Source organism: Callorhinchus milii, unplaced genomic scaffold (assembly GCF_018977255.1).
Source record: "Callorhinchus milii isolate IMCB2004 unplaced genomic scaffold, IMCB_Cmil_1.0 Scaffold1, whole genome shotgun sequence".
NCBI lineage: Eukaryota > Metazoa > Chordata > Chondrichthyes > Chimaeriformes > Callorhinchidae > Callorhinchus > Callorhinchus milii.
The window spans coordinates 22,364,911-22,385,076 of record NW_024704742.1 but is presented as its reverse complement, the minus strand read 5'-3'; the positions used below and the strand labels follow the sequence as shown (position 1 = coordinate 22,385,076).

At 36.5% G+C, this 20,166-nt stretch overlaps 1 protein-coding gene across 1 annotated transcript in view; it reads left to right on the top strand.

Annotated features, from left to right (window-relative positions):
- The first annotated feature begins 435 nt into the window (after window positions 1-435).
- ttc29 (tetratricopeptide repeat domain 29) overlaps window positions 436-20,166 on the top strand; it is a 110,107-nt gene continuing 90,376 nt past the window's right edge. Inside the window, exons 1-4 of the mRNA XM_007899158.2 lie at window positions 436-962; window positions 6,987-7,210; window positions 8,432-8,617; window positions 17,244-17,456. Of these exons, the coding sequence (XP_007897349.1) occupies window positions 571-962; window positions 6,987-7,210; window positions 8,432-8,617; window positions 17,244-17,456 (1,015 nt within the window). The 5' untranslated portion in view covers window positions 436-570. The remainder of the gene's footprint in view (window positions 963-6,986; window positions 7,211-8,431; window positions 8,618-17,243; window positions 17,457-20,166) is intronic.

Here is a 20,166-nt window from a genome sequence, read left to right as displayed (position 1 = left end):
GCTAATACCCCCCCCACCACCCATCCCATTGCCAGACATTATTGCGCTCTTTTGCTTGCAACAGAATGTGGTCTTCGGTTACTCCGCCCAGGATCACAAGATTGGATGAAGAAGGGGTCTTTTGCCTATATATGATCTCATCCTTCCAAAAAATGGGCTCTTGTGCTCTAACCCCCCCAATAAAATAGCAGAACATGAAATGATCTCATAAAATTCGAGGGGTTGAATGGCCTCCTCCTTTTCCGATGCTGCCCCAATGTCCTGGTCTCATCCACCCGTAATAGTAACCTGTTCCAGTTGGGAATTAACCTCACAGTAAAGGGAAACTTTCTGTTTTGTGTCCTGACATTGGTCTTTGCAATCCTAAACTCGTGTTCTCTTATGTTGCTGTGTCGGAGCATCCGAAAGTAACTGTTTAGGTTCAGCTCTTTGCACGGACTCCAGGATCCTCAGCCTGTCTGAGCGGCCTCCAAACAACTAGTACGGAGCCCAGACCCCAGCAGTGTAGTTGAAACTGTTGCCTTGCGAAGACTCCAGACCCATCGTGTAGACTGTGCGGACTCCAGGAGTATGGCATTGACTGCAGACATCGCGCGTGGGTTTTACAAGAACCGCTCAGCCTATAAACCTCTGGTGCAGACTGCAAGGGTGGAGACTGTACGGACTCCAGCTGCCAAGCATGGACCCAAGCCATCTTATGAAAATAGCATGAACGCCAGACACCTTACACGAACAAATGCCTCACAAAAAATTCAAGGATGCCAGAAGCCTCGCAAGGACTCCAGGCGCCATGCGTGGGTGGCAGAGATTCCAGACGATTCGCATCGTCACCATATACTGGCCACGGATTGCACGGAAGCCAAATACCTGATACGGGTTCCAAACAGTTGCCATGGATTGGATGGACTCCTGGAGGACAAAATTAGGTCGAAAATGAATCGTGTAGGTGGAATCACTGCGAGGTAAAAAGTTGGGGAAGCTGGGAATTAATGGGTAGAATACAAGTTTACTTCTTGGGGAGCTTCTGGGGCTGCACAGATTGCGCACTGCCCGCTGATCTCTGCATCTTGTACAGAGCCTCTCACATTTGTTGCCAGCAATCTCAGAGTGAAGCAGCTGTTTGTAGTGCTCAAATTGTGATGTTCTTTGCTTACCTTTAATGTGGACAGAAAATATAAATCAGTGGCAGATATTTTTTTTTACCAGTTTTCACTGACATTTACAATTTTTTCCCCTTGATTTTCTCCAATTTTTGGTCACAAACATATACCTCTAAAACCCTAAAATAAGGGAGGTTATTTTGTGTATAAAGACCAACTGTAAAGGCCCTTACTTCGCAACCTTGATCCAGTGCCCTCTTGTCTTGTTTTCTTGGTGTATCAAAGTATTATTCTGGGTTTAATTTATCTAATCATTCCTCATAACTCATCACTCCCAGCAATGAGGATCAATGCTGTTACTCTCCTCTGCATTACACTACATAGTACTCTTATGTTAATGACCTCCTAGGGTCAAATTGCCCTGTGTGAGCTCTTTAGAAAATTTCTATGAGGCTGTTCAGATGAGATCCAGCCTTTCTAAAGCAATGTTGGCTGTCATTTATTATTTTTATAAGGATAATCTGTTTAACTTGTCATGACTGATTCCATTAGTTTTCCAATTGAGATCAGGCGAATGGGTCTATTGATGGCAGGTAAGGCTCTGTCAACATTGAATATGGGAAACGCATTTGTTTGCCTCCAGTCCGTTGGAACCTCACCAAGTGGTGATTGACTTCTTCGTGATGTCTGTCAGTGCTTTATAAATCACCTGCCTTGTCTCCCTAAGTACCCTGGGGTACAGTTCATCCGTCCCAGGGATACAATTCATCAGTCCGAAGGAGTTTTGTTGGTTTCAGCCTGTTGAACCTAACTAGAACCCCAGCCTCACTGATGTCAAAGTCCTGGAGCTCAAACAATACATATTATGTTTGACAGCATGATTTTAAAAAAATCTCCTGAAAGACGTAATTTCATATATTTGCTGTAACCTGTTGGTCCTTTTTTTTCAACCTTGTTTGTAACCTCTAGAGTTTTAACTCCTTCCCTGATTACCTTTTTTATATTATTGGCAAAAGTATTCAGCATTATGTTTTTCATCTGCTGCTCTGACCTTATACATTTTTTTTCTAGACTCCCCTCATATCTTTGTTCACCTCTTCTTGTATCTGTGTAGTCTTTATGTTCAGCCCATTGGTCATCCATTACTTTCTCCCCAAAATATTTTTCTTTATTTTCTCTTAATCTGTCCATTTATTCTCAACTAATTTATTCTTCAGTAGTACCTCTGTCTATGGCACTAAGGTCATCCTTCATATCCCTAATGTTTGCTTTTCTAAAGGTCTTGCTGTCTAGGGTTTTCTGAAATCTTTATTTTGTTGATCAGGTAGTTTCCTCTGATTTGGTCTATTCTGTGTCCTTTTACTCAGTCTTCAATCTTTTCCATCTCCTCTTCATCAGTCCTCCTCATCCTTATTTACCAGAGCATTCTCCTTTAGATCTAAACAATCAATGGTAGGTCCAGTGCGTACACAAGTAGGATGAGGAGGAGCCATATTACCCGTTACAGGTGTGGAAATGATTGTTGCTGCAGTTGATCATTTTTATTTGTATTTCTTTGAGTAACTGGGCAGATAATACTGCCCTCTACTGGTTAAAATAAATTTTAAAATACAAAGATCTGCTAACTTGCAATATTAAGAAATTGGAAGTGAAATTGTGAAGGAGAAAGGAGCAGAGAAGGTTGATAAATTCTGACACTGATGTGCTGCAGTTCAGAATAGGGCTGATGTGCCCCACTGTTAACCTGACCAAGAGAGCAGATGCAGAGAAGCTGTGTGGTAGAGACAAGAGTGGAAGTGCTCAGTTCAGAATGAAAAACAGAAGAAAAAGTGGTTCAAACAGAAGTCTTGTGTCTAATAGTGGAAGTTAAAAAGCAGAGGTTCAAAAACGAAAAGGTAGGCAACAGAAACTGACTAAAAGCAAAAAAAAGTGAGGTCATGGTTTACTTACGTGAAAGGCCAAGAACTCAGAAACAATATTAAATGTAACAAGAAAAAGCTTCAAATGTGAAAAAGAGCAGAAATAGAGGGGATAAACAGATCTACGTCTATTTTTTGCAATTTGCAATTGTAAATGAGATCTGTAGAAAGATAGAAGTATAATTTCACTGAAAGCCGGAAAGATACAAAGATATAGAAGAAGGAATATGAGGAGAAAGGCAACTTATTGTCTGTCTGTCAGCAGTTACTTCAGAAATTCACGAACGGAGATACAATCTAATGCTGTTCAGAATTTCTATACAATTCATTTGGTATACATGTGTTAGCAATGGAGTGGTGAAAGTGTGAATGAGCAAAATGGGACAACCAATAAGTCTTTTGCCATTAAGGAAAGCGTATCAGATACTATGACATACTAAAATGCTTTCTTCACTCCAAGGTAAAAATGCACTGTTTCACGGTTGAACAAAGATGTACAAGAGCTTTGGCACTTCAATTTGAAATAAATGTATACATGTTAATGATAAATTTTATTTAATTTGCCACCATACTATACATATATTATAATCTGATTTATTTACAGTTCAGACTTGAAACTGTACAGATCTGCGCACGGTTGCATTCCAGTAACGTGTTGCTATCTTCTATTTGTTCCACACACTTGTAATTAGTTCTCGGGTGCTTACAGGGGCTGAAGAATGGAGAAATTATAGTTAAGCGATGCTTTCACCAAATATCTGAGAAGGATCAAAGTGAGTGTTGTCACTTTTGGATTAAATCTTTGTTTCCTGGAAGCAATATTAAAAGTTGTTTGAGAAGTTTTCCTACATGCATTTCTATCAAAACCCCAAATGCTGCTGAAAACATCTTTGTGTTTTTGAGGATGCACGTAGTGCCACAGGTGAAGAGCATTCCTGTGCTCTTGCTTTCCCTTCCATGTTACAACAGATGTCCAGTGCTTCTGTAACTTTTCAACTCAATCTATTCCTTCCATTGCTGCCATTGAAAGAATCAGTGTGGTTATACATGCTGGTATGGAAGTCAAGATTAACATTGATGTGTGCATAAATGGCCAAATGCTGCAATCACCATACCAAGGAGTGTTGACTTAGAGTTATTCGAGGAGATTTTCCTTCCTGGAAGAGGATATCACTTTTCAAAGCTTAGCTAAGTTTTGCAAATTGTCTGTTTCCCTACTCTGTTAACAAAGATTAAATTATATAATTTTTGTAATTGTAAACTGTAATTGAAATTAGGTTAGATCTGGGGTATACATAACTATCTTCAGTTTGAAAATAGTTATGTTGTTCACTAAGAAAATTGAGCCAGCAATATTGAATTAACTCTCAGGACTATCCAGTCCCTAAAGTGAAGTACCAGAATTGAAGTTTTTGGGATTCATATTTCATGTATTCCAGAGCTACATTTTCAACCAGGCGATTGCACATTCAAATCCCAGCATTGACTGGCAATTAAAACTTGTCTAGAAGTTTGGGTAAGTTTTAACATGTGTTAAATGAAGCAGTAGACATTGGCTGACTACTTGAACTCAGGAGAGAGGAGAGCTGTCAGGTCTCAAAGTCCTACCTTATAGCAGTATCTATTTCAGGAAAATATTGTTCAGTACCATTGTCCTTTCAGGACTTGTTTCGGTACTTTCTAGAGGACAAACCATAGCAATAAGAACCTTAAAGGTGAGAACAGGCAGAATAATGTACAGTATATGTACTGATTGTTTCATGTAAACGCAAGTAGTTTTAACTAAAATCAATGCTATTTGAAATTGCTTTGCTGCTCCTGTTAATGATAAAAGATGCATAATTGTTTATAAGTATCAGCTCGGCATGCAGTATATGTCTTGTGTGTTCAATGTGAGCTGTTAGGAGCAATCTATCATACTGTCAGACAATCATAGAATTGGCAAAGTAGCCTTCAAGTAACACTATTATCCACTTCACAATAAAATATATTTTAATAATATTAAGTATGCATAATGTATGAATGTTGTTAATAGTCTTATCAATAATGGCCTTAATAATAAGTAAGCATTATAAATTAATATTGTCCCAGTCGTTGTTGAGGTCATGTTTTTCCTGTGGTTTCATGAGAGAAAATAATATATCCATAAAGTATTTAGACAGCATTTGTAAGCTATAGAAAAACAATTTTACCCAATGTCTCAGTATGACTTCATCAAATTCCCCCTCAAAAATCATTGATCGCATTATATTGTGAGGAGAAACAGGATTGTATCCAGTGGCTGATCCTAGTGCTCACTGCACAATTTGGGAAATGCCTTCAAACTGGAATTTCACAAACTGTATTGCACTGACATGGTTTTCTTAAGTCTGTTCATGGAGATGGCATAGTAACTTTTCCATTTAAATGGGCTGTTAAATGTTGTTTATTTACAGGAAATGCTTCTTTAGTGATTTATTTTCGAGTTTCTTTACGATCATGTTTGTTATGAGGTAGCAAAATCAAAGGGATGCTTCCTAATACATGGGAAGAAATAGAAAATAAAGTTGGCTCTAAAGAGACTTTAAACATGTGTTATATGCTATAAGGCTGAACAATTCCACTTGGTTTGGTAAACAGAACAACTCAGAGTCAGTGTAACGGAAAGTTATTTATCCTGTTTCCAGTCTTTCATTGCTTCTTTGCTGTCTAAACCTCTGTGGCCTTTCAAAGGTCAGTCATCCAACTTTGCCTACATTAAAATGTATTTTATTAATTTTAAAGATTCCCTTATTCATGGCTAAAGTTCAAGGAGTTGTTTGTGGCAGGTGGAAACCTTTCCAGTCCTATTGAACATAATGGAGTCATTGCATTGATATTCGTAACAGCAACCTGTACAGCACATGTTCCTAACGTGGCAAATGAATCCAATTCCATTGGCACATTGGGAGGCACAACTTCCAGGTGTATCTTAAGGGAAATCCTTATTACCCACTTGAACAGCAACTAAAATGCCATGATCTAACAGAATGGCAAAACAGGCTCGAGGGGCTAAATGGCATATTCCTGTTCCTATGTTCCTAAAATGTGCCTGTGAGTTTAAAAAAAAACATCATCCTGGGAGAGTGCTCTCTGAGAAAGTTGAGATCCCAGCTTTAGAAGTGTATCACTGCCCTAGTCGAGCTGGTAAGTTTATTTTTTAAGAAAGCAATATTAACTTTGACATTTTTTCAACATTGTGGCACAATAACTGCGACTTGCAGTGCTTAAACGTATGAGCACAAGCTTAAAAAGGTTTGTCATCACTGTATTAGAGATTTTAACTTTTCATTTATTCAAATGCAATGAATTGCCATAGTTTTCAAATAGACAATTATGAAGGAAAAATCAAATTTTACTGTACTTTGAAAATACAGATCCCAACAGCATAAATGTAAAGTGCATTTGGATAGGAATTAGGATGTGCAGGAAGCATGAGCTTAATCAATGATATTACCACCTTTTACTGGTGAATCAGATGAAAAAAAATGTAGATGCAAAGATGATTGATGCTCTGCACTCTGTGGCCGACATCACAGAGCAGTAAGTGACTACAAAATGTAACTCCACTTTACCTGCACATCTGGGTGAGCAGACTAAATCAGTGGGAAAATGAACTAGTTTTATTTGCAGCTTTTCAAAAATATAAATTTTAGCATGACTATGTATTTTAATATTCATAACCTACTTTTATAGTTATAAGTAGGAGGAGAGGGGAAGTAGATATATATGTATATATAGATATATATATAGAGAGCCATTGTCTAAAATGTACAAAATTGTTGTAAGGCACATGTTAAAATGCTGAGATTGAAGTAAATGATCGTTTCTGAAGGGGCAGGGGACTGGATAGCTAGAAAGCAGATAAAGGTACAGTATATAAAGAAAAACTCTGCTGCAGTTCAAGTGAAGTAACCTTTGAACATGCTTTTCGTATTCATATTCCCAGTTATAGGAATTCGTACAAACACAACATCTGCTTAGACATGCTGCGGGAGGGTTATCACAGGTCCTTTTCAGAGCTCTCTGCTCTGATCCACAAGTTGAATGCCTTTAGGGAGGCTGAAGGGCCCGGGTCAGACATATGGCAACAGAAGACTCTGGAGGAGCAGCATGAGAAGCTGGATAAGCTTCAGTGTTTCCTGACCAGGGCGGAGGCCGCCCAGAGAGCAGGTAGGTGAGGGAAATCATGCCATTCGCAATGGCAGTGACTTTGAGGGGGAGTGGGAGGAGGGAGCAAATGAAGATTGTTTCCAGTAACAATTTCCTACATTCTGAAAATTTGCACCTAAAAGCTTCACTCCACAAAGCTCGTAAATATGATATAGTGTAGGGTACCTGAATGTGTTTTTTGAGATATGGACATTTTACCTATGCATTTTCATGACTTCCATTCTGTATCATTAATAAAATGAATAAGGATAAAAAGGGTTTACATCTCTGAAACCTTCTGAGAGATCTTATTCATTTCATATTTACAGTATGGGTTAGCTAGCTTGCAGTTTATAAATGTATAGCGTCACATACAATATGTGACAATAGCTGCATGATCTTGTGCATAGACATCTTAGCAAGAATATATTGAAACTACAGTTATTTCATGATGCTACGTTGCAGTATCCTGAGAAACAATCAAATGTGTAAATGATTTTTTTTTGCACGTGAGAAGGTAAACCAAGTTAGCAGACAGCGAGAATCTGATGCTACAGTTAATCTTAAATTAACTATAATTCAATTAATACCAAAAATAAAGATACTACACAATAATACAATACAAATTTACATTTATGTATACCTTCTTCCAGATTGGGAAGACATCCCAAGTCACTGGATAGTTTTAAGATTTGCTTCCAAGCTGAGTGTGGGGCTGGGGAGGGTGTGGCCAACTGCTCAGACTGCTGAGGGATGGGGAGCCAGTGGAACTGGGCAAGGATAATATTATTAATGATTTATTAAACCTTTTTAAAATAAATATCAACAATGTAGCATAGAGTTCCATAAAGTGGTATGGTACGGGAAACCGGCTTTTCGGTACACATTGTTTGCACCGGTGTTTATATTCCACACAAGCCTCCAACCCTCCTAATCCCTCTCCTCTACCCCTTTGTTCCCTTCTCCTTCATGTATGTTAGATACAAATCCCCACAAAAAACAAGGTAATCAAATTTACTTTTGAAAAGCTGAATTTATTTTTGATTCCCTTCTTAATATTACTAATATTTTTTCAATTTATACTAATGAGCATTACAAATGAATTATTTTCATTTGCTATTGATGTAAACGGCATCTCCTTTTTTTCTTGTATTACTTAATAATTCATAGGAATAAAACCTCATACCTGATGTAGCTTGGATAGATCTGATCAAAGTTTTTTTTGTGTGTTTTTCCTAAAAGGGCTGTATGAGGAAGTCTATAATAGCCAACTTTCACTGGCATGTTACTTTAAAGGAACAGAGGATAAACTGCTTTCAGATTACTTCTTTGAAACCTGCCTCAAAACCACTGCCATGATTTCATCAGATGAAAGACAAAAAGAAGCTGAAGCAAATGCAAACCTGGGCTTGGCTTATGAAGAGAAAGGTAAATCAATTTTTACTAAGGTTGCATGATAAATAATAATAATAATCCTTGCGTTTGATATAGCGCTTTTCACGTCTTCTAGACGTCTCAAAGCGCTTCACAGAATATACTATAAAATGAATTGACTGTATATTTGTGGGCGAAACGCAACAGCCAATTGCGCACAGCAGTCGTGGATTGAAGTGATCAGTTTATTATTGTTTTTATCTTGAGGGATTAAGTATCAAAATACAAGGCCAGTCGTAAGAAGTTCCACAAAACTAAGTGTAGTGACTTTGCCAATGTGTGCTAAAATGGGTAATGTCAATAATACCAATAAATGCTTATCATTTCCCTGAGTTTCTTAAAAAAGGGAGAGATTATCGATTATTCACTGAGGGCTTCCAGATGCTGAGCTTGGAATGCTACATGAGAAGCAAATAGGCCTGGTTCCTGGAGTCTTATGCTGGAAAAAGTGCTTTGTGACGTAAATCCAGTTTCCTACATGGAGGTCCTGAAAGGCAAAAGCTTTCAGCAACTTTAACTTTGTTCTCTGGAACTCCCACCTCAAACCCTCCCACTGTACTTTTTAAAAGCCTAATTTTGATTGTGTTTTTGGTCAGCTCCTTCCTACCCCACCAATCTATCTCCCAAGTTAGACTCCTAGTTTCTCTTTGAGTTGTGCTTTGAGTTGTTTTCCTATTTGTAAGGGCAAGGATGATTTGTCCATACAGCCAATATCACTTCACATTGATTGTGGTACATATGAATTATACAGTCCTGATTAATTCTTGTTTTCTATGATCCACTGATACATAACTTATAAACTTCAACACAACTGATGGAATGGAAAACAATTATAGTATGGGTTCTGATCAGGAGGAAGTAGTAGTTTATTTCAACTTCAATTAAAACTATTTTGAAAATTGATGATTTAATGTTTCTTCTTGTGTGCAACAAGTTTGTATTTACGTATTGAGAACTTTTGAAAGCTACTGTGCAAATAAGTCAAAGATGGCTTTTTACTTATGAAGCAGTAATGATTCAAAAATGACTTGTTGATGAAATCAGATACTATAGAAAGTGTAAAGAAATTGAATTGTCAGTTATTCTGTACCATTATATGTCTGCATTTAACTTTCACAAGAGAGCTATAAAGAAAATCTTGTATGGATCTTCTATAGTGAACATTTTTGGCAGAAAAAAAGATTAATTGGAATCCCAGTCGGAGGAAAATCTATCTGAACATCTCGTCTTCAGTGCAATAGATCTTACACACATCCTAGACACTGGGGTTGATGTTTAGACAATTAATTTTCTTCTGTTTTGCACCAATGTTAGAAGACAGAAGATGTGACACTTCCATATTCCTGACATTATTATTATGCGAGACATTTTTGTGTAGCACAGGGAAAAAAGACTACATCAAGATTTTGGCTCTAACAATGCAACTGTCTATAGTTCTGTTGATAGCTCAAAATGTTACCCTTAACTATTTTGAAGTGGCATGAATTAAAGATTTATAAGTTAAGCGTTAAGCGCAGTGGTGGTGCAACTGTAAACTTTCATCTGTACCAATAAATACAAACACTATCTAAAGCTTTTTTTTCCTCTGGTAAGATAAATTGGCCTTTGATCAACTGGTGTGACACTCTGATGAAATGCAGACTTTGAAATATACACATTGACATTTCTCAGGTTTTCAGGCTGCCAGAATGCTTCCATCTCTACACCATTTGTAACAGTTGAGAAATGTGCGAAACATCAACATTTTTATTCTATATCAGTGCATTTGTGATTATTTAAAACTCTTTGAATTGTACTGTGGTGCTTCATAGTGCAACAAGATAAATCGCTCCAAATGCTGAGGAGAATTGGATTTTTTTAAGAAAACTAAATCATTGATGTGACTTCATGATCAGTTTCGTCTTGATTGATATGTTTTTAAATGGCTTATGTTTTACCGAGAAATAAATATCTGCAAAACATGTTAAAAATGTTGAGCAATTCATTGATGCATCTGATAGTGGGGCTGCCACTGGAGTTTCTCCAGTAAAAAAGCATTTCTCCCAATGTTTAGTGTAAACTGTTTATTACAAACTCAGGCTCTGATCCCATGAGTGATCAGGAGCAGAAAACCTGTTTTCTGAAACCCTTTCAAAACTCTCTTTACCTTTGTTCCTTCTCAACCTACTTTTAAGATACATTTTACAAAAATTTCTTTGACTGAGCTTTTGGTCAACATACTTTTTCTACTAGGGCTGGGGGGGGGCAGGGGTTATGGTACTTCTGCAATATATTATATCAAGTTTAATAGCACAGCCATCTGTACTTTTTGATGAACATAGTCCCACTTACCTGGCCTTTATCCATACCCTGCAGCTGACTCTTTTTAAGGAATGTCAGAATTTTCAGAACTTGACATTTTTAGCTCAATAAATCCCTCATTGGAAGAAAAAGAGAAATTCTTAAAAGCAGAAATGGTTCTTGACAGATTTAGCCAGTGGGCCACTTTAAAAAGAGAGCTAGATAACTATGTGTATAGATTTTAAGGAATAGAAAATGAAAATTTTGCAGGGAACAATGTAGTTCCTATGCTACTGGGTGTTACCCTTTGTGAAGGGTGCTATATAAACTCAAGTTGTTGCTGGTTCAATGGAAACATGAAACAGAACTGTTTAGGATTAAATAAAGTAGAGTGATATCTAGAAATAACACTGAAACAATTTTGGGATCAAAGAGAAACTTCAAAGTTTCATTTTCCACTGTTATTCACCCTCCAAAGGAAATTAAATAAGCTTGATTGAGTGAATAACATGGATAATTGTTCTTGGGGTCTTTGGCAGGAACAGCAACATATTTACTTGTTGAACATTTGTGAAAACACAGCCGGGACATTCATTCTTGATCATCTCGCTCCACTTTTAGCCTATCAGCTCATCAGTCCCTCCAAGCTGCAAGTCACTGATATCTCCTCAATTGCACATTAAAACTTGTTTTCAAGAAATGATAACTATCTTTCTCAGATTTTAGACCCTCCCATCTCCCATTTCTGTTCAACTTATTTTAATAATTGGGCTGAGAGTGTATTGCTGAGACAAGCATTCTTCTGCCATACTCCAGTGTTATTTTCTACAAAATATAGTTAAAAGTCTGTTCAGTCTTCAGTCCCCAGCTGGAAGCTTGGGCTCAATGACTGCTTGCTTTTGATTTCCTCCAGGAGACTAGAAACCTTGTGATACATACACGTTTCATACTTGGCAGCCGCCAATAAGGAGTTTTGACATATCAAAAAGAAAACTTAATTCAATAAAAATACTAACCTAATTTCGTATCACAGTGTTAGTTTTGTGTCTTGCTAGTAATTTGGAGGTAACGATTTTTGGCATCTTTAAAAGATTTGAGCTTTATGAGATTTTTTTATGATAGTTACAACTTTGGAACTGATTTTTTTTAAAAAAAGAAATCACCGGTGTATACGAAAATGGATAATGTTTCTCTGCAAGCCACAATTCATGATAACCATGCTTCTTTTTACCTGTTTGAGAATATCGTCTCTATTGCGACTGTCTTAAGGCAGTCCCAAAGGCGATCGTTATAGACAGGTTTCACGGTATATAATTATATTTTGTAGAAATACTCAACAGGATATATGATTTTGGAAATTCTGAAAGGTCCTTCTTGAGCATCTCAGTATATTGCATAAAACAGTGTTCTTGAGAATCAATGTAAATCGATCCCTATTTTTTAGGCACCGCAAAATCTCCTTTGACCAAACGTATGGTCATAATGAGACAGAAAGTTTGAAACTTAATGAAGTGCCTTGTGTTAAAGTATTCATGTATTCAGAATAATTCTGTTTGAGCTTTTGTACAGAACCAAAGCCTAGCTCCTTGTTCAGGACCAAAAAAACTGTAATTATAGCACATCCCTGTGGTCAAATGGTTCTCTTTAACATTATAGACATGATATTTTCAATGCTCTTTCAAATCAAATAATTGTATAACAAATCAATATTTGTTGAAGCATTACACTATTTTTCATGCATCTCTCTATGTAGTATCCCTTAGATTTTTAAATATGTTCTCATCTCTGCCTTTGATGTACGGTCCCAATATTAGGAGTATTATGTATGTAAAGTTTGCTTTTTCAAGTGAATTTTTTTAAGACAAATTATTGCCGGCTGAAATTGTACTGTAATTTCTCCTACATTTCTGTTGGCGAAGTCTGCCAGCTAAAGAGAAAAAATAATTAGCTATTCCCAGTGTTACTGAAGTCCACAGCCAAGCAAAGCGGGTAAGTCAGTGCATCCTACAGTTTCTGACATTTCAAATTACCTGAATAATACCTGCAGCAATCTCCAGACCTAATTAACATCCCATGCAATTATGACCAGGTCTAAATGTACAACCTGTCTAAAGGAGCTAGGAACTGCTTTTTTTTCAAACAGACTAGCTAGCCAACATCGATGCCTCGCTTCTTATGCAAAATTGCAGTTTCTACTGATATTTTTTATCATAGCAGAGGAAGTCTTTTCCATCAAGTAATCAATGCACTACCGAATGAGTTCATTTTAATGCACTCAATCATGTCTCTAATGTTTATAGCTTACGGGCGTAGGCATCGGTAATGCAGGAATGTTATATGGCTTCAGTTTGGGCCATTTCATAAAATATTCATGGAATCAAAAATGTGCATCAAAATAGCAGCTGAGAGAATTACATTTATGTGGTTGCTGTTGTGGCAGGAGAACATTGCCCACGTCAGTGTCAATAATTTGTAGATGTTTCCAACAATTCAAAATTATACTGCATATAGGACTTTATTTCAGATCCTCTTAGGATATTTAATATTTCTATAATGAAGCATTTGTTTTCAATGTCAAAAGAAAATCTGGATAGAGATGATGGTGTGTAATCTTATCTTCCCTGAAATAATCCTGTTAAATTATGCTTCTGGTTGCTACTGAAATATGCTGATCTTCTTTGTAGGGCAATCTGATGATGTATTGTGTTCCTGATTAGCAATCCTGACTTTAATCTTTACAAACTTGTCTCCAGTCTGTCATACTTTTTCATTCATTTTTTTTTAACTGGGAAGTCATTATGAGTACAAAATATTGTTAATTCACTGTTTTAAAGCATTTAAATATTCATGCTCAGGAACTCTTGGGGTGACGGCAGTAATTTCATTTAAACCAATGACTATAAGAAAACTTAATTCTCCTTGTGACATGGGCAGCCGGAGTTGTGTATGATGATTAGAGATCAGGAAAACAAAAGGGAAAAATCATTTAATATAAAATTAGTGTAGATTCTCCAATAATTGGAAAATTTGCTGACAGCGAGGGTGCTGCATTCTCTGCTGATTGATAAATTATAATAAGACTAATTTTCCCATTAAACTCATATCACCAAGATTGATAAATTTACTCTTTGTTTTTTTTCACACTACAATCATTAAGTTTTCACTTATAATGGATGTTTGTACCACACGTTCAGACCAGGATAATTCTCAACCAACTGTAATCTCCCGTGTTTTCTTCACATCACTGACCAAATCCAATTCATATTGATAAAAGGAAATTACCAGCCTAACACATGCCAAATTTATTGTCTGCATAGAAAGTGGCAGAAGCCTCATGCAAATCTCTCTTCACCTAGAAAATGCTTATCTGAAGAGAAGTTTGCATCTCACTATGGAAAAGCATTACACTTTTCAGGATCTTAAAGCCTATTCATAGTGTGTAAAACACGATGACGTATTAACAGTGCCAAGTTACTTGTCTGAATTGCAGTTTAGAATTAAATGAACCTTCCATCCTTTGACATTGATATTAGCTTGGGTTGCAAAGTAAGAAGATTTGCATAAGGCTTCATATGTGGACGATAAACTCATATGTCAGTATTGTAATTTAGTATTATCAATGTAAACTGGATTTGGCCAGAGGTAAGTAGAAATTATGGGAAATTACATTTTCTTGGCAATCATCGTGATCTGAATGTGATCTCAATGAGACTGTATTGCTGTATCATTTGCTTATACAGCCAATTGTCTGAAATTGACAGGAATCAAAAGAAATAAAAATTGACAATTGTATTAACAGGTTCTGAAAATGTTACCAACTGCTTCTGCGAATGTTAAGAATGAAATTGTCATTGTTTTCGAGGAAAGACATGCTTTTATGGTTATGTACTTGTGATGCATCATAATATTGGCAATTTGAAACAAGTGAACATTTTGATAAGAAGGTACAAACGGCCAAATAAAAGCACTTTTTATTATCATGTTAAGATTAATCAAAGATTTTTTCATGAATTATTAAACTGTTTATGAATACATTCTTCCTCTAAAGAAATGTGCCCTTTTTATTTACGAATAAATGAGTCTTAAAAGGAACAAATTAAAATTACTCCAATGGTCAGCAAAAGCACTGACGGTTAAATCTTGGAATGCAGGTTGAATTTCACAATAAAAATACATTAGTGTTTTCCTTTAAAATATTATATAGTATGTTGTAAAAGTGTGCCGTGTACCATTTAATTCCCTTATCTAATATGTGTAAATTAGTTCTGTTTCAGTTAATTCATTTAGTTTATTTAGTTCAAACATTTTACATTTGAGCGAAACATTTTTCATCAAGGGTCGAAAACCCTATTTTATATTTAACTCTTCATTTCCTTTGAGGATGGGATTCCATGACCCCTTCCCAGTCTGATTTTCATCTCCACTGTGTTGTCTCTTGCTTCTCCTTCTGCGCTGTTCCACTTTGTCATTCTTATTGAAGTGTCCTGCTCTTTATTCTTCATAGTTTTCACTGAAGTGTTCTTTCTTTTAAAGATGTCCCCCTCTGTCTCCCTCTCTCTCTCTATCTCTTTCTCTCTCTATATATATATAATATATTATAGCAAGTTTTGTTTTTAAGGTACACAGCACAGTTTTTTATGTAACACGGTTTGATTAAAAGTTTGTATTTGTGTACTGTTTTTATGTTTTACATAGCTTATCACCATGTAATTTAGCTGGAAAAACTATCTAGTAACTGTAGTTCTGAGACAATGCCTTCATGGAGGGCACTATATAAATGCAAATTGTTGTTGTTGCAGTACCTTAAAATATCTTCAACTGAATTTCTCCAATTATCTAAGTTTTGTAAATGACTACCTCACTAGTCATTGAATGTCTTTCTAGCAATTTTTGGGAGGATATGAGTCCTCTTTAAACCATCAAATTTCCTTGAATTACGCACTGTCTGTACCTGAAACAATGAATATGAACTGCTCTCCGTGTTATTCTTGAACCAGCTTCTAGCGATCAGAGACTGTAGCTTGGGAATGATTCTCTTGATTTTTCTCACCTCACAGTTTTGAAATCATCTGAAAAGCATCTTCACAGGCATTCACCTTTTTAATATCAATGTGTGATAGCTTTGCTTTGATTACAGATTAGCTAGTCATAAACTGTTACAAACATTGTACTCTTTCCCCATCCCTGAAATAACACTTGACAAATTTTATAAAAAGTTTGAGGTGTGTCATCCAATCATTAACGGAGAGAGCTGAAAATATGCTAAAAAGGAATAATTGAATTCTTGTTTGAAAATTAGGACTATTATATTCCAGTGGAATTATTGTGCAAGTTAAAACAATATTTTAAAAAAGAATATATTTATATAAAATATAATAATCCTTGCATTTGATATAACGCCTTATCAAGTCTTTGAGATTTCTCAAAGCACTTCTACGGATATACTGCAAAATATAGCGACTGTATTTTTTTTATGGGCGAAAGGCAGAGGAGTTTGCAGACGGGCTCGTTTTCTGGTCCATAAACTCAACTGCAGAGATTGGATTCCAAGACAATTTTGGACAATCATGTACAGTAATAAATAATCCTTGCAGTTGATATCGCACCTTTCATGCCTGAGTGCTTTACAGGATTACTGTAAAGTATAGTGACTGTATTTTGTGGGCAAACTATCTATTATAAAACAGAGGATTCAATATAGTTCTCATATTTTTACTTTGTTTTTTTATTGAAACAAAGATCAAGCAAATGTTTCTAATAGCAAGAAGAGTGGTTCTGGTATTGACATTGTCATATCTTCCTCTGAATAAGGTAAAGTGTCTCTCAAGACAATGCATCATTTTACAACCAGATTTACCAACCTTTAAATGTAATGCAGACATTAAGTTGTCACAAATATATTTCAAATCAAATGTAATAGCAAAAGAAGCATAGTTTAAATCTTAAAATATAATGATCCATGATTGTATTTGCGGTTTGGATTGCTTAAAATTTTGGTTGTTACACAACACTTTTATACTTGTCAGTAGGCCTATTCATTTTGAATTCTGCACTGAATGATTGAGTAATACTCTATGTTGCCAATATCTTGCTACGGTAAATGGTTTCAAATAAAAGAAAGGGTTTTGTTTCACAAAAAAATGAGTGAAATATTGCTTCTTACAATAAATTGAATAAAGCATGTTGCCGATAACCAAACGTATCGATGCTTATATTTTCTGATTTGTATTTCAGTCCCCTGAATTACACATGCTTTAGGTAGTCTGAATTAAAGCATCTTTGAAAGCTGCAATCTGTCATTGAATCTAGCTAACATTTGTGAATGACTTTGGTGTTGCAGGTCAGCTGAATAAAGCTGTTGAGCATTATGAGGCATTCTATCAACTCTCTGTGGAAAAGCCGTGGCAGGATGAGGATGGCTGTAGTCACTACGCACAGGCCTGTGAGAATCTCTGGAGGATTTACACGTTGCTAGCAGACAAAATGCTTGAATGTGACAAACGCAGAGAGGCAATCAAAACTCTCATAAAAGCTTTTGAAATAGCTAAGGAAGGTGGGTGGAAATAACACTCTTGGTTTCTCCTTTTTATGTGCTAGCCCTTTTTCTCCCTAGAGTAGACTGAAAATCATTGTGCATTTGACTGGGTGATTATTTTACCGTGAATTTCAAAGACAGCTAGAGCTAATGTACTGTTCCTGCATATATAATCCCAGAAACTGCAAGATGTCAAGTCGCTCAAGTCTGGTTATTGCATTAGTGAGCGTTTAAGAAAACTAATCCTGGGTGAGAATAAAGCTTTTGAAAATGAAAATTAAATGTTTGTTGAACCTCTAAAAATGACCTTATGGGCAAATAAAGGTTAGAAACATTACTTCTGCAGTGGTGGCAGGAAGAGTCGACAGTTTAGTAGGTCTCTGCTTATTTGCAGCTTTTTTTATCCTCTTTGTGAGTACATTTGGTGTCTGTCCACTAACTTTATCCTGGACTCTCTTTTACACTTACAATTAAGGATCTCCTTTTAAATAAACTGTTTTTACAATTGAACCTTATGTATCTCAACCAAAAATAGAAAACCAAAACTGGAAGCAGATGATATACAATTAATAAGGACTTTATTAAAATATTGTTCATTAATCAATGCTAATTTTTCTTGTATATCACAATTCAAGATGAAAACCAAGATAAAGGTGGGTCAGTGATCCATATATATTCACTATAATTGGAGTACTGTTCAGACCTATTATTTTAGGCTAAAGCAATACACGGTAATACACGGTTGTCCAACGTTAGTTAAATCCAACATTTCTGCCAATTGAAGTAGGTCAAACCTTTTCATTATATATAAAAATACTGACTTATAAAACATTCATGATGCTATCAAAACGACATAATCTGCACATGTACTAGGTGCACTCTCAGGACCTATGTAACCTAGAACTGTTCTTTTGAATTCACTCTAGTAATGACTTCATAGCAGGATGTTTAAATGGCCTCTGAGAGTCAAAGGTAAAGGAATGCTAAGGGTACCATGCAAAAGGATGGAAACAGCTGACTCTTTTCATGACACCTCTTAGCATTCCTCTACTGCTGACCCTTAAGAGATCTTTCTGACTTTAAGTCATTATGTGACTAGAGTGATGTTTCTTAAAGATTTCTCTTAGAAGTACCATTCATTTAAAGATTTGAACTTCTATTGCAGAGGCGACACACACTGACATTTTAAATGCACATTGAGCATAATTTAGCTTTATAATTTTTCTCCCATCTCTCTATGATGCTAGATAAGCTTTGAATGTCTAGTAATACAGTAGTATTCATGATGAAAAGTTGCAGAAAATTTTTCACAGGATTTATTGTGAGGTGTAGTGACTATTTATTTGTAGGTGAACACAGCATTAAATTTGCATACAGCAATCTCCCACAAACAGTCATGAAGTGAATGACCAATTGTATCGGAGGAATTAGGCCAACACACTGGGAAAAACTGCCTTCTCTTTTTGAAAAGTGCTGTGGGACTTTAACACCCACTTGAACAGACAGAATGGAATCTCATCATCTGAAACATCCAGGGAAGATCCAGAAAGGAACCTCCTCAACTTGTTCCAGAGAAATGTTTTTTTGCCCGACATGGAAGATTTGCTTTGAATGAAGATCATCATCAGGAAGATCAGACTGCAACCCTGACCAGCCAAAGCCTTATCTCCAGAGAATTGATAGTGCATCTTTGAAGTTGTCGTGCAGTTTCAAAATGTTATCCATCAGTTTTATTTGAAATGTATTTGCGCCCATCATTAGTTGTAAAATCCCCTTTCCTGCCCTAAGCTTTTCTTCTCCTGTATCATTTTCTGAAGCCACAGGGGTCTTACCCAAAGTAGAGGACTTCTGAGGTCCCTAATGTACTGCAAAATCAATAGGGGATGTAAAAGAGACTTCCTCTTCAATAGCAAAAGACCACTGTGCCTGGAACAGGAGAAAGTAGACCTGGACAACAATCAGACTAAATCTATGGTGGACCAGGGAAGAAGTACAAGAGGAAATCTATGGCAGGGTATTCCACATCCCAACAACTACTGTATCTTGAGTGAACAAAAATTCTCCGTTCTCCTTTCACTAATATGCAACAGTTTCAGGAAGCCAGCAGTCAGGTAAGCAGCACCTTCAAAAGTTCTCAGAAGGTGCCAGTGCTCCTGAATGTTTGACACAAAAACGCTGGGAGGAGGAACTAGGCTAACAGGGCACTTGATTGGTGGATCTCACTTTCTTTTTAAGTTTAAATTGAGGTTCTAAGAGAGAGAGAGATTGTAAAGATATTACAAAAGGGAAAGCTGGTTAGAAAGTGGATTGAAATTAAACAGCTGTTGAAAGTTGCATTGTATCATGCGTATTACCTCTATTGCAGAGTTTCAGAAAAACCCAGGAGTTGCTATCGCTTCCACCTCCACCTGTTTATTAGTGAGTATAAGTTGACATCAAAATCCGACATTGAACTTGTCAGGAAGCTTGCCAAGCATGTGTTAAAAGTCTACAGGAAAAAAAGTAGTATTTCCTCACTCCTTACTCAACCCAAATTGTGGAAGTCAAAGGATTGTTTTGAGTTTGTAGAATCAAGACCTCCAGTATTTCGCCAGAAATAGGCTGCACTTTAGCATATGCAGTGGAGACAGTAATAACAATGAATACATCTGCCAAGCGCTCTGCCGGGTTTGATTCACTCGCGATACCGAGTTTTCCCTTTCGGTCGACGCGGTTGCATTGACGAGCC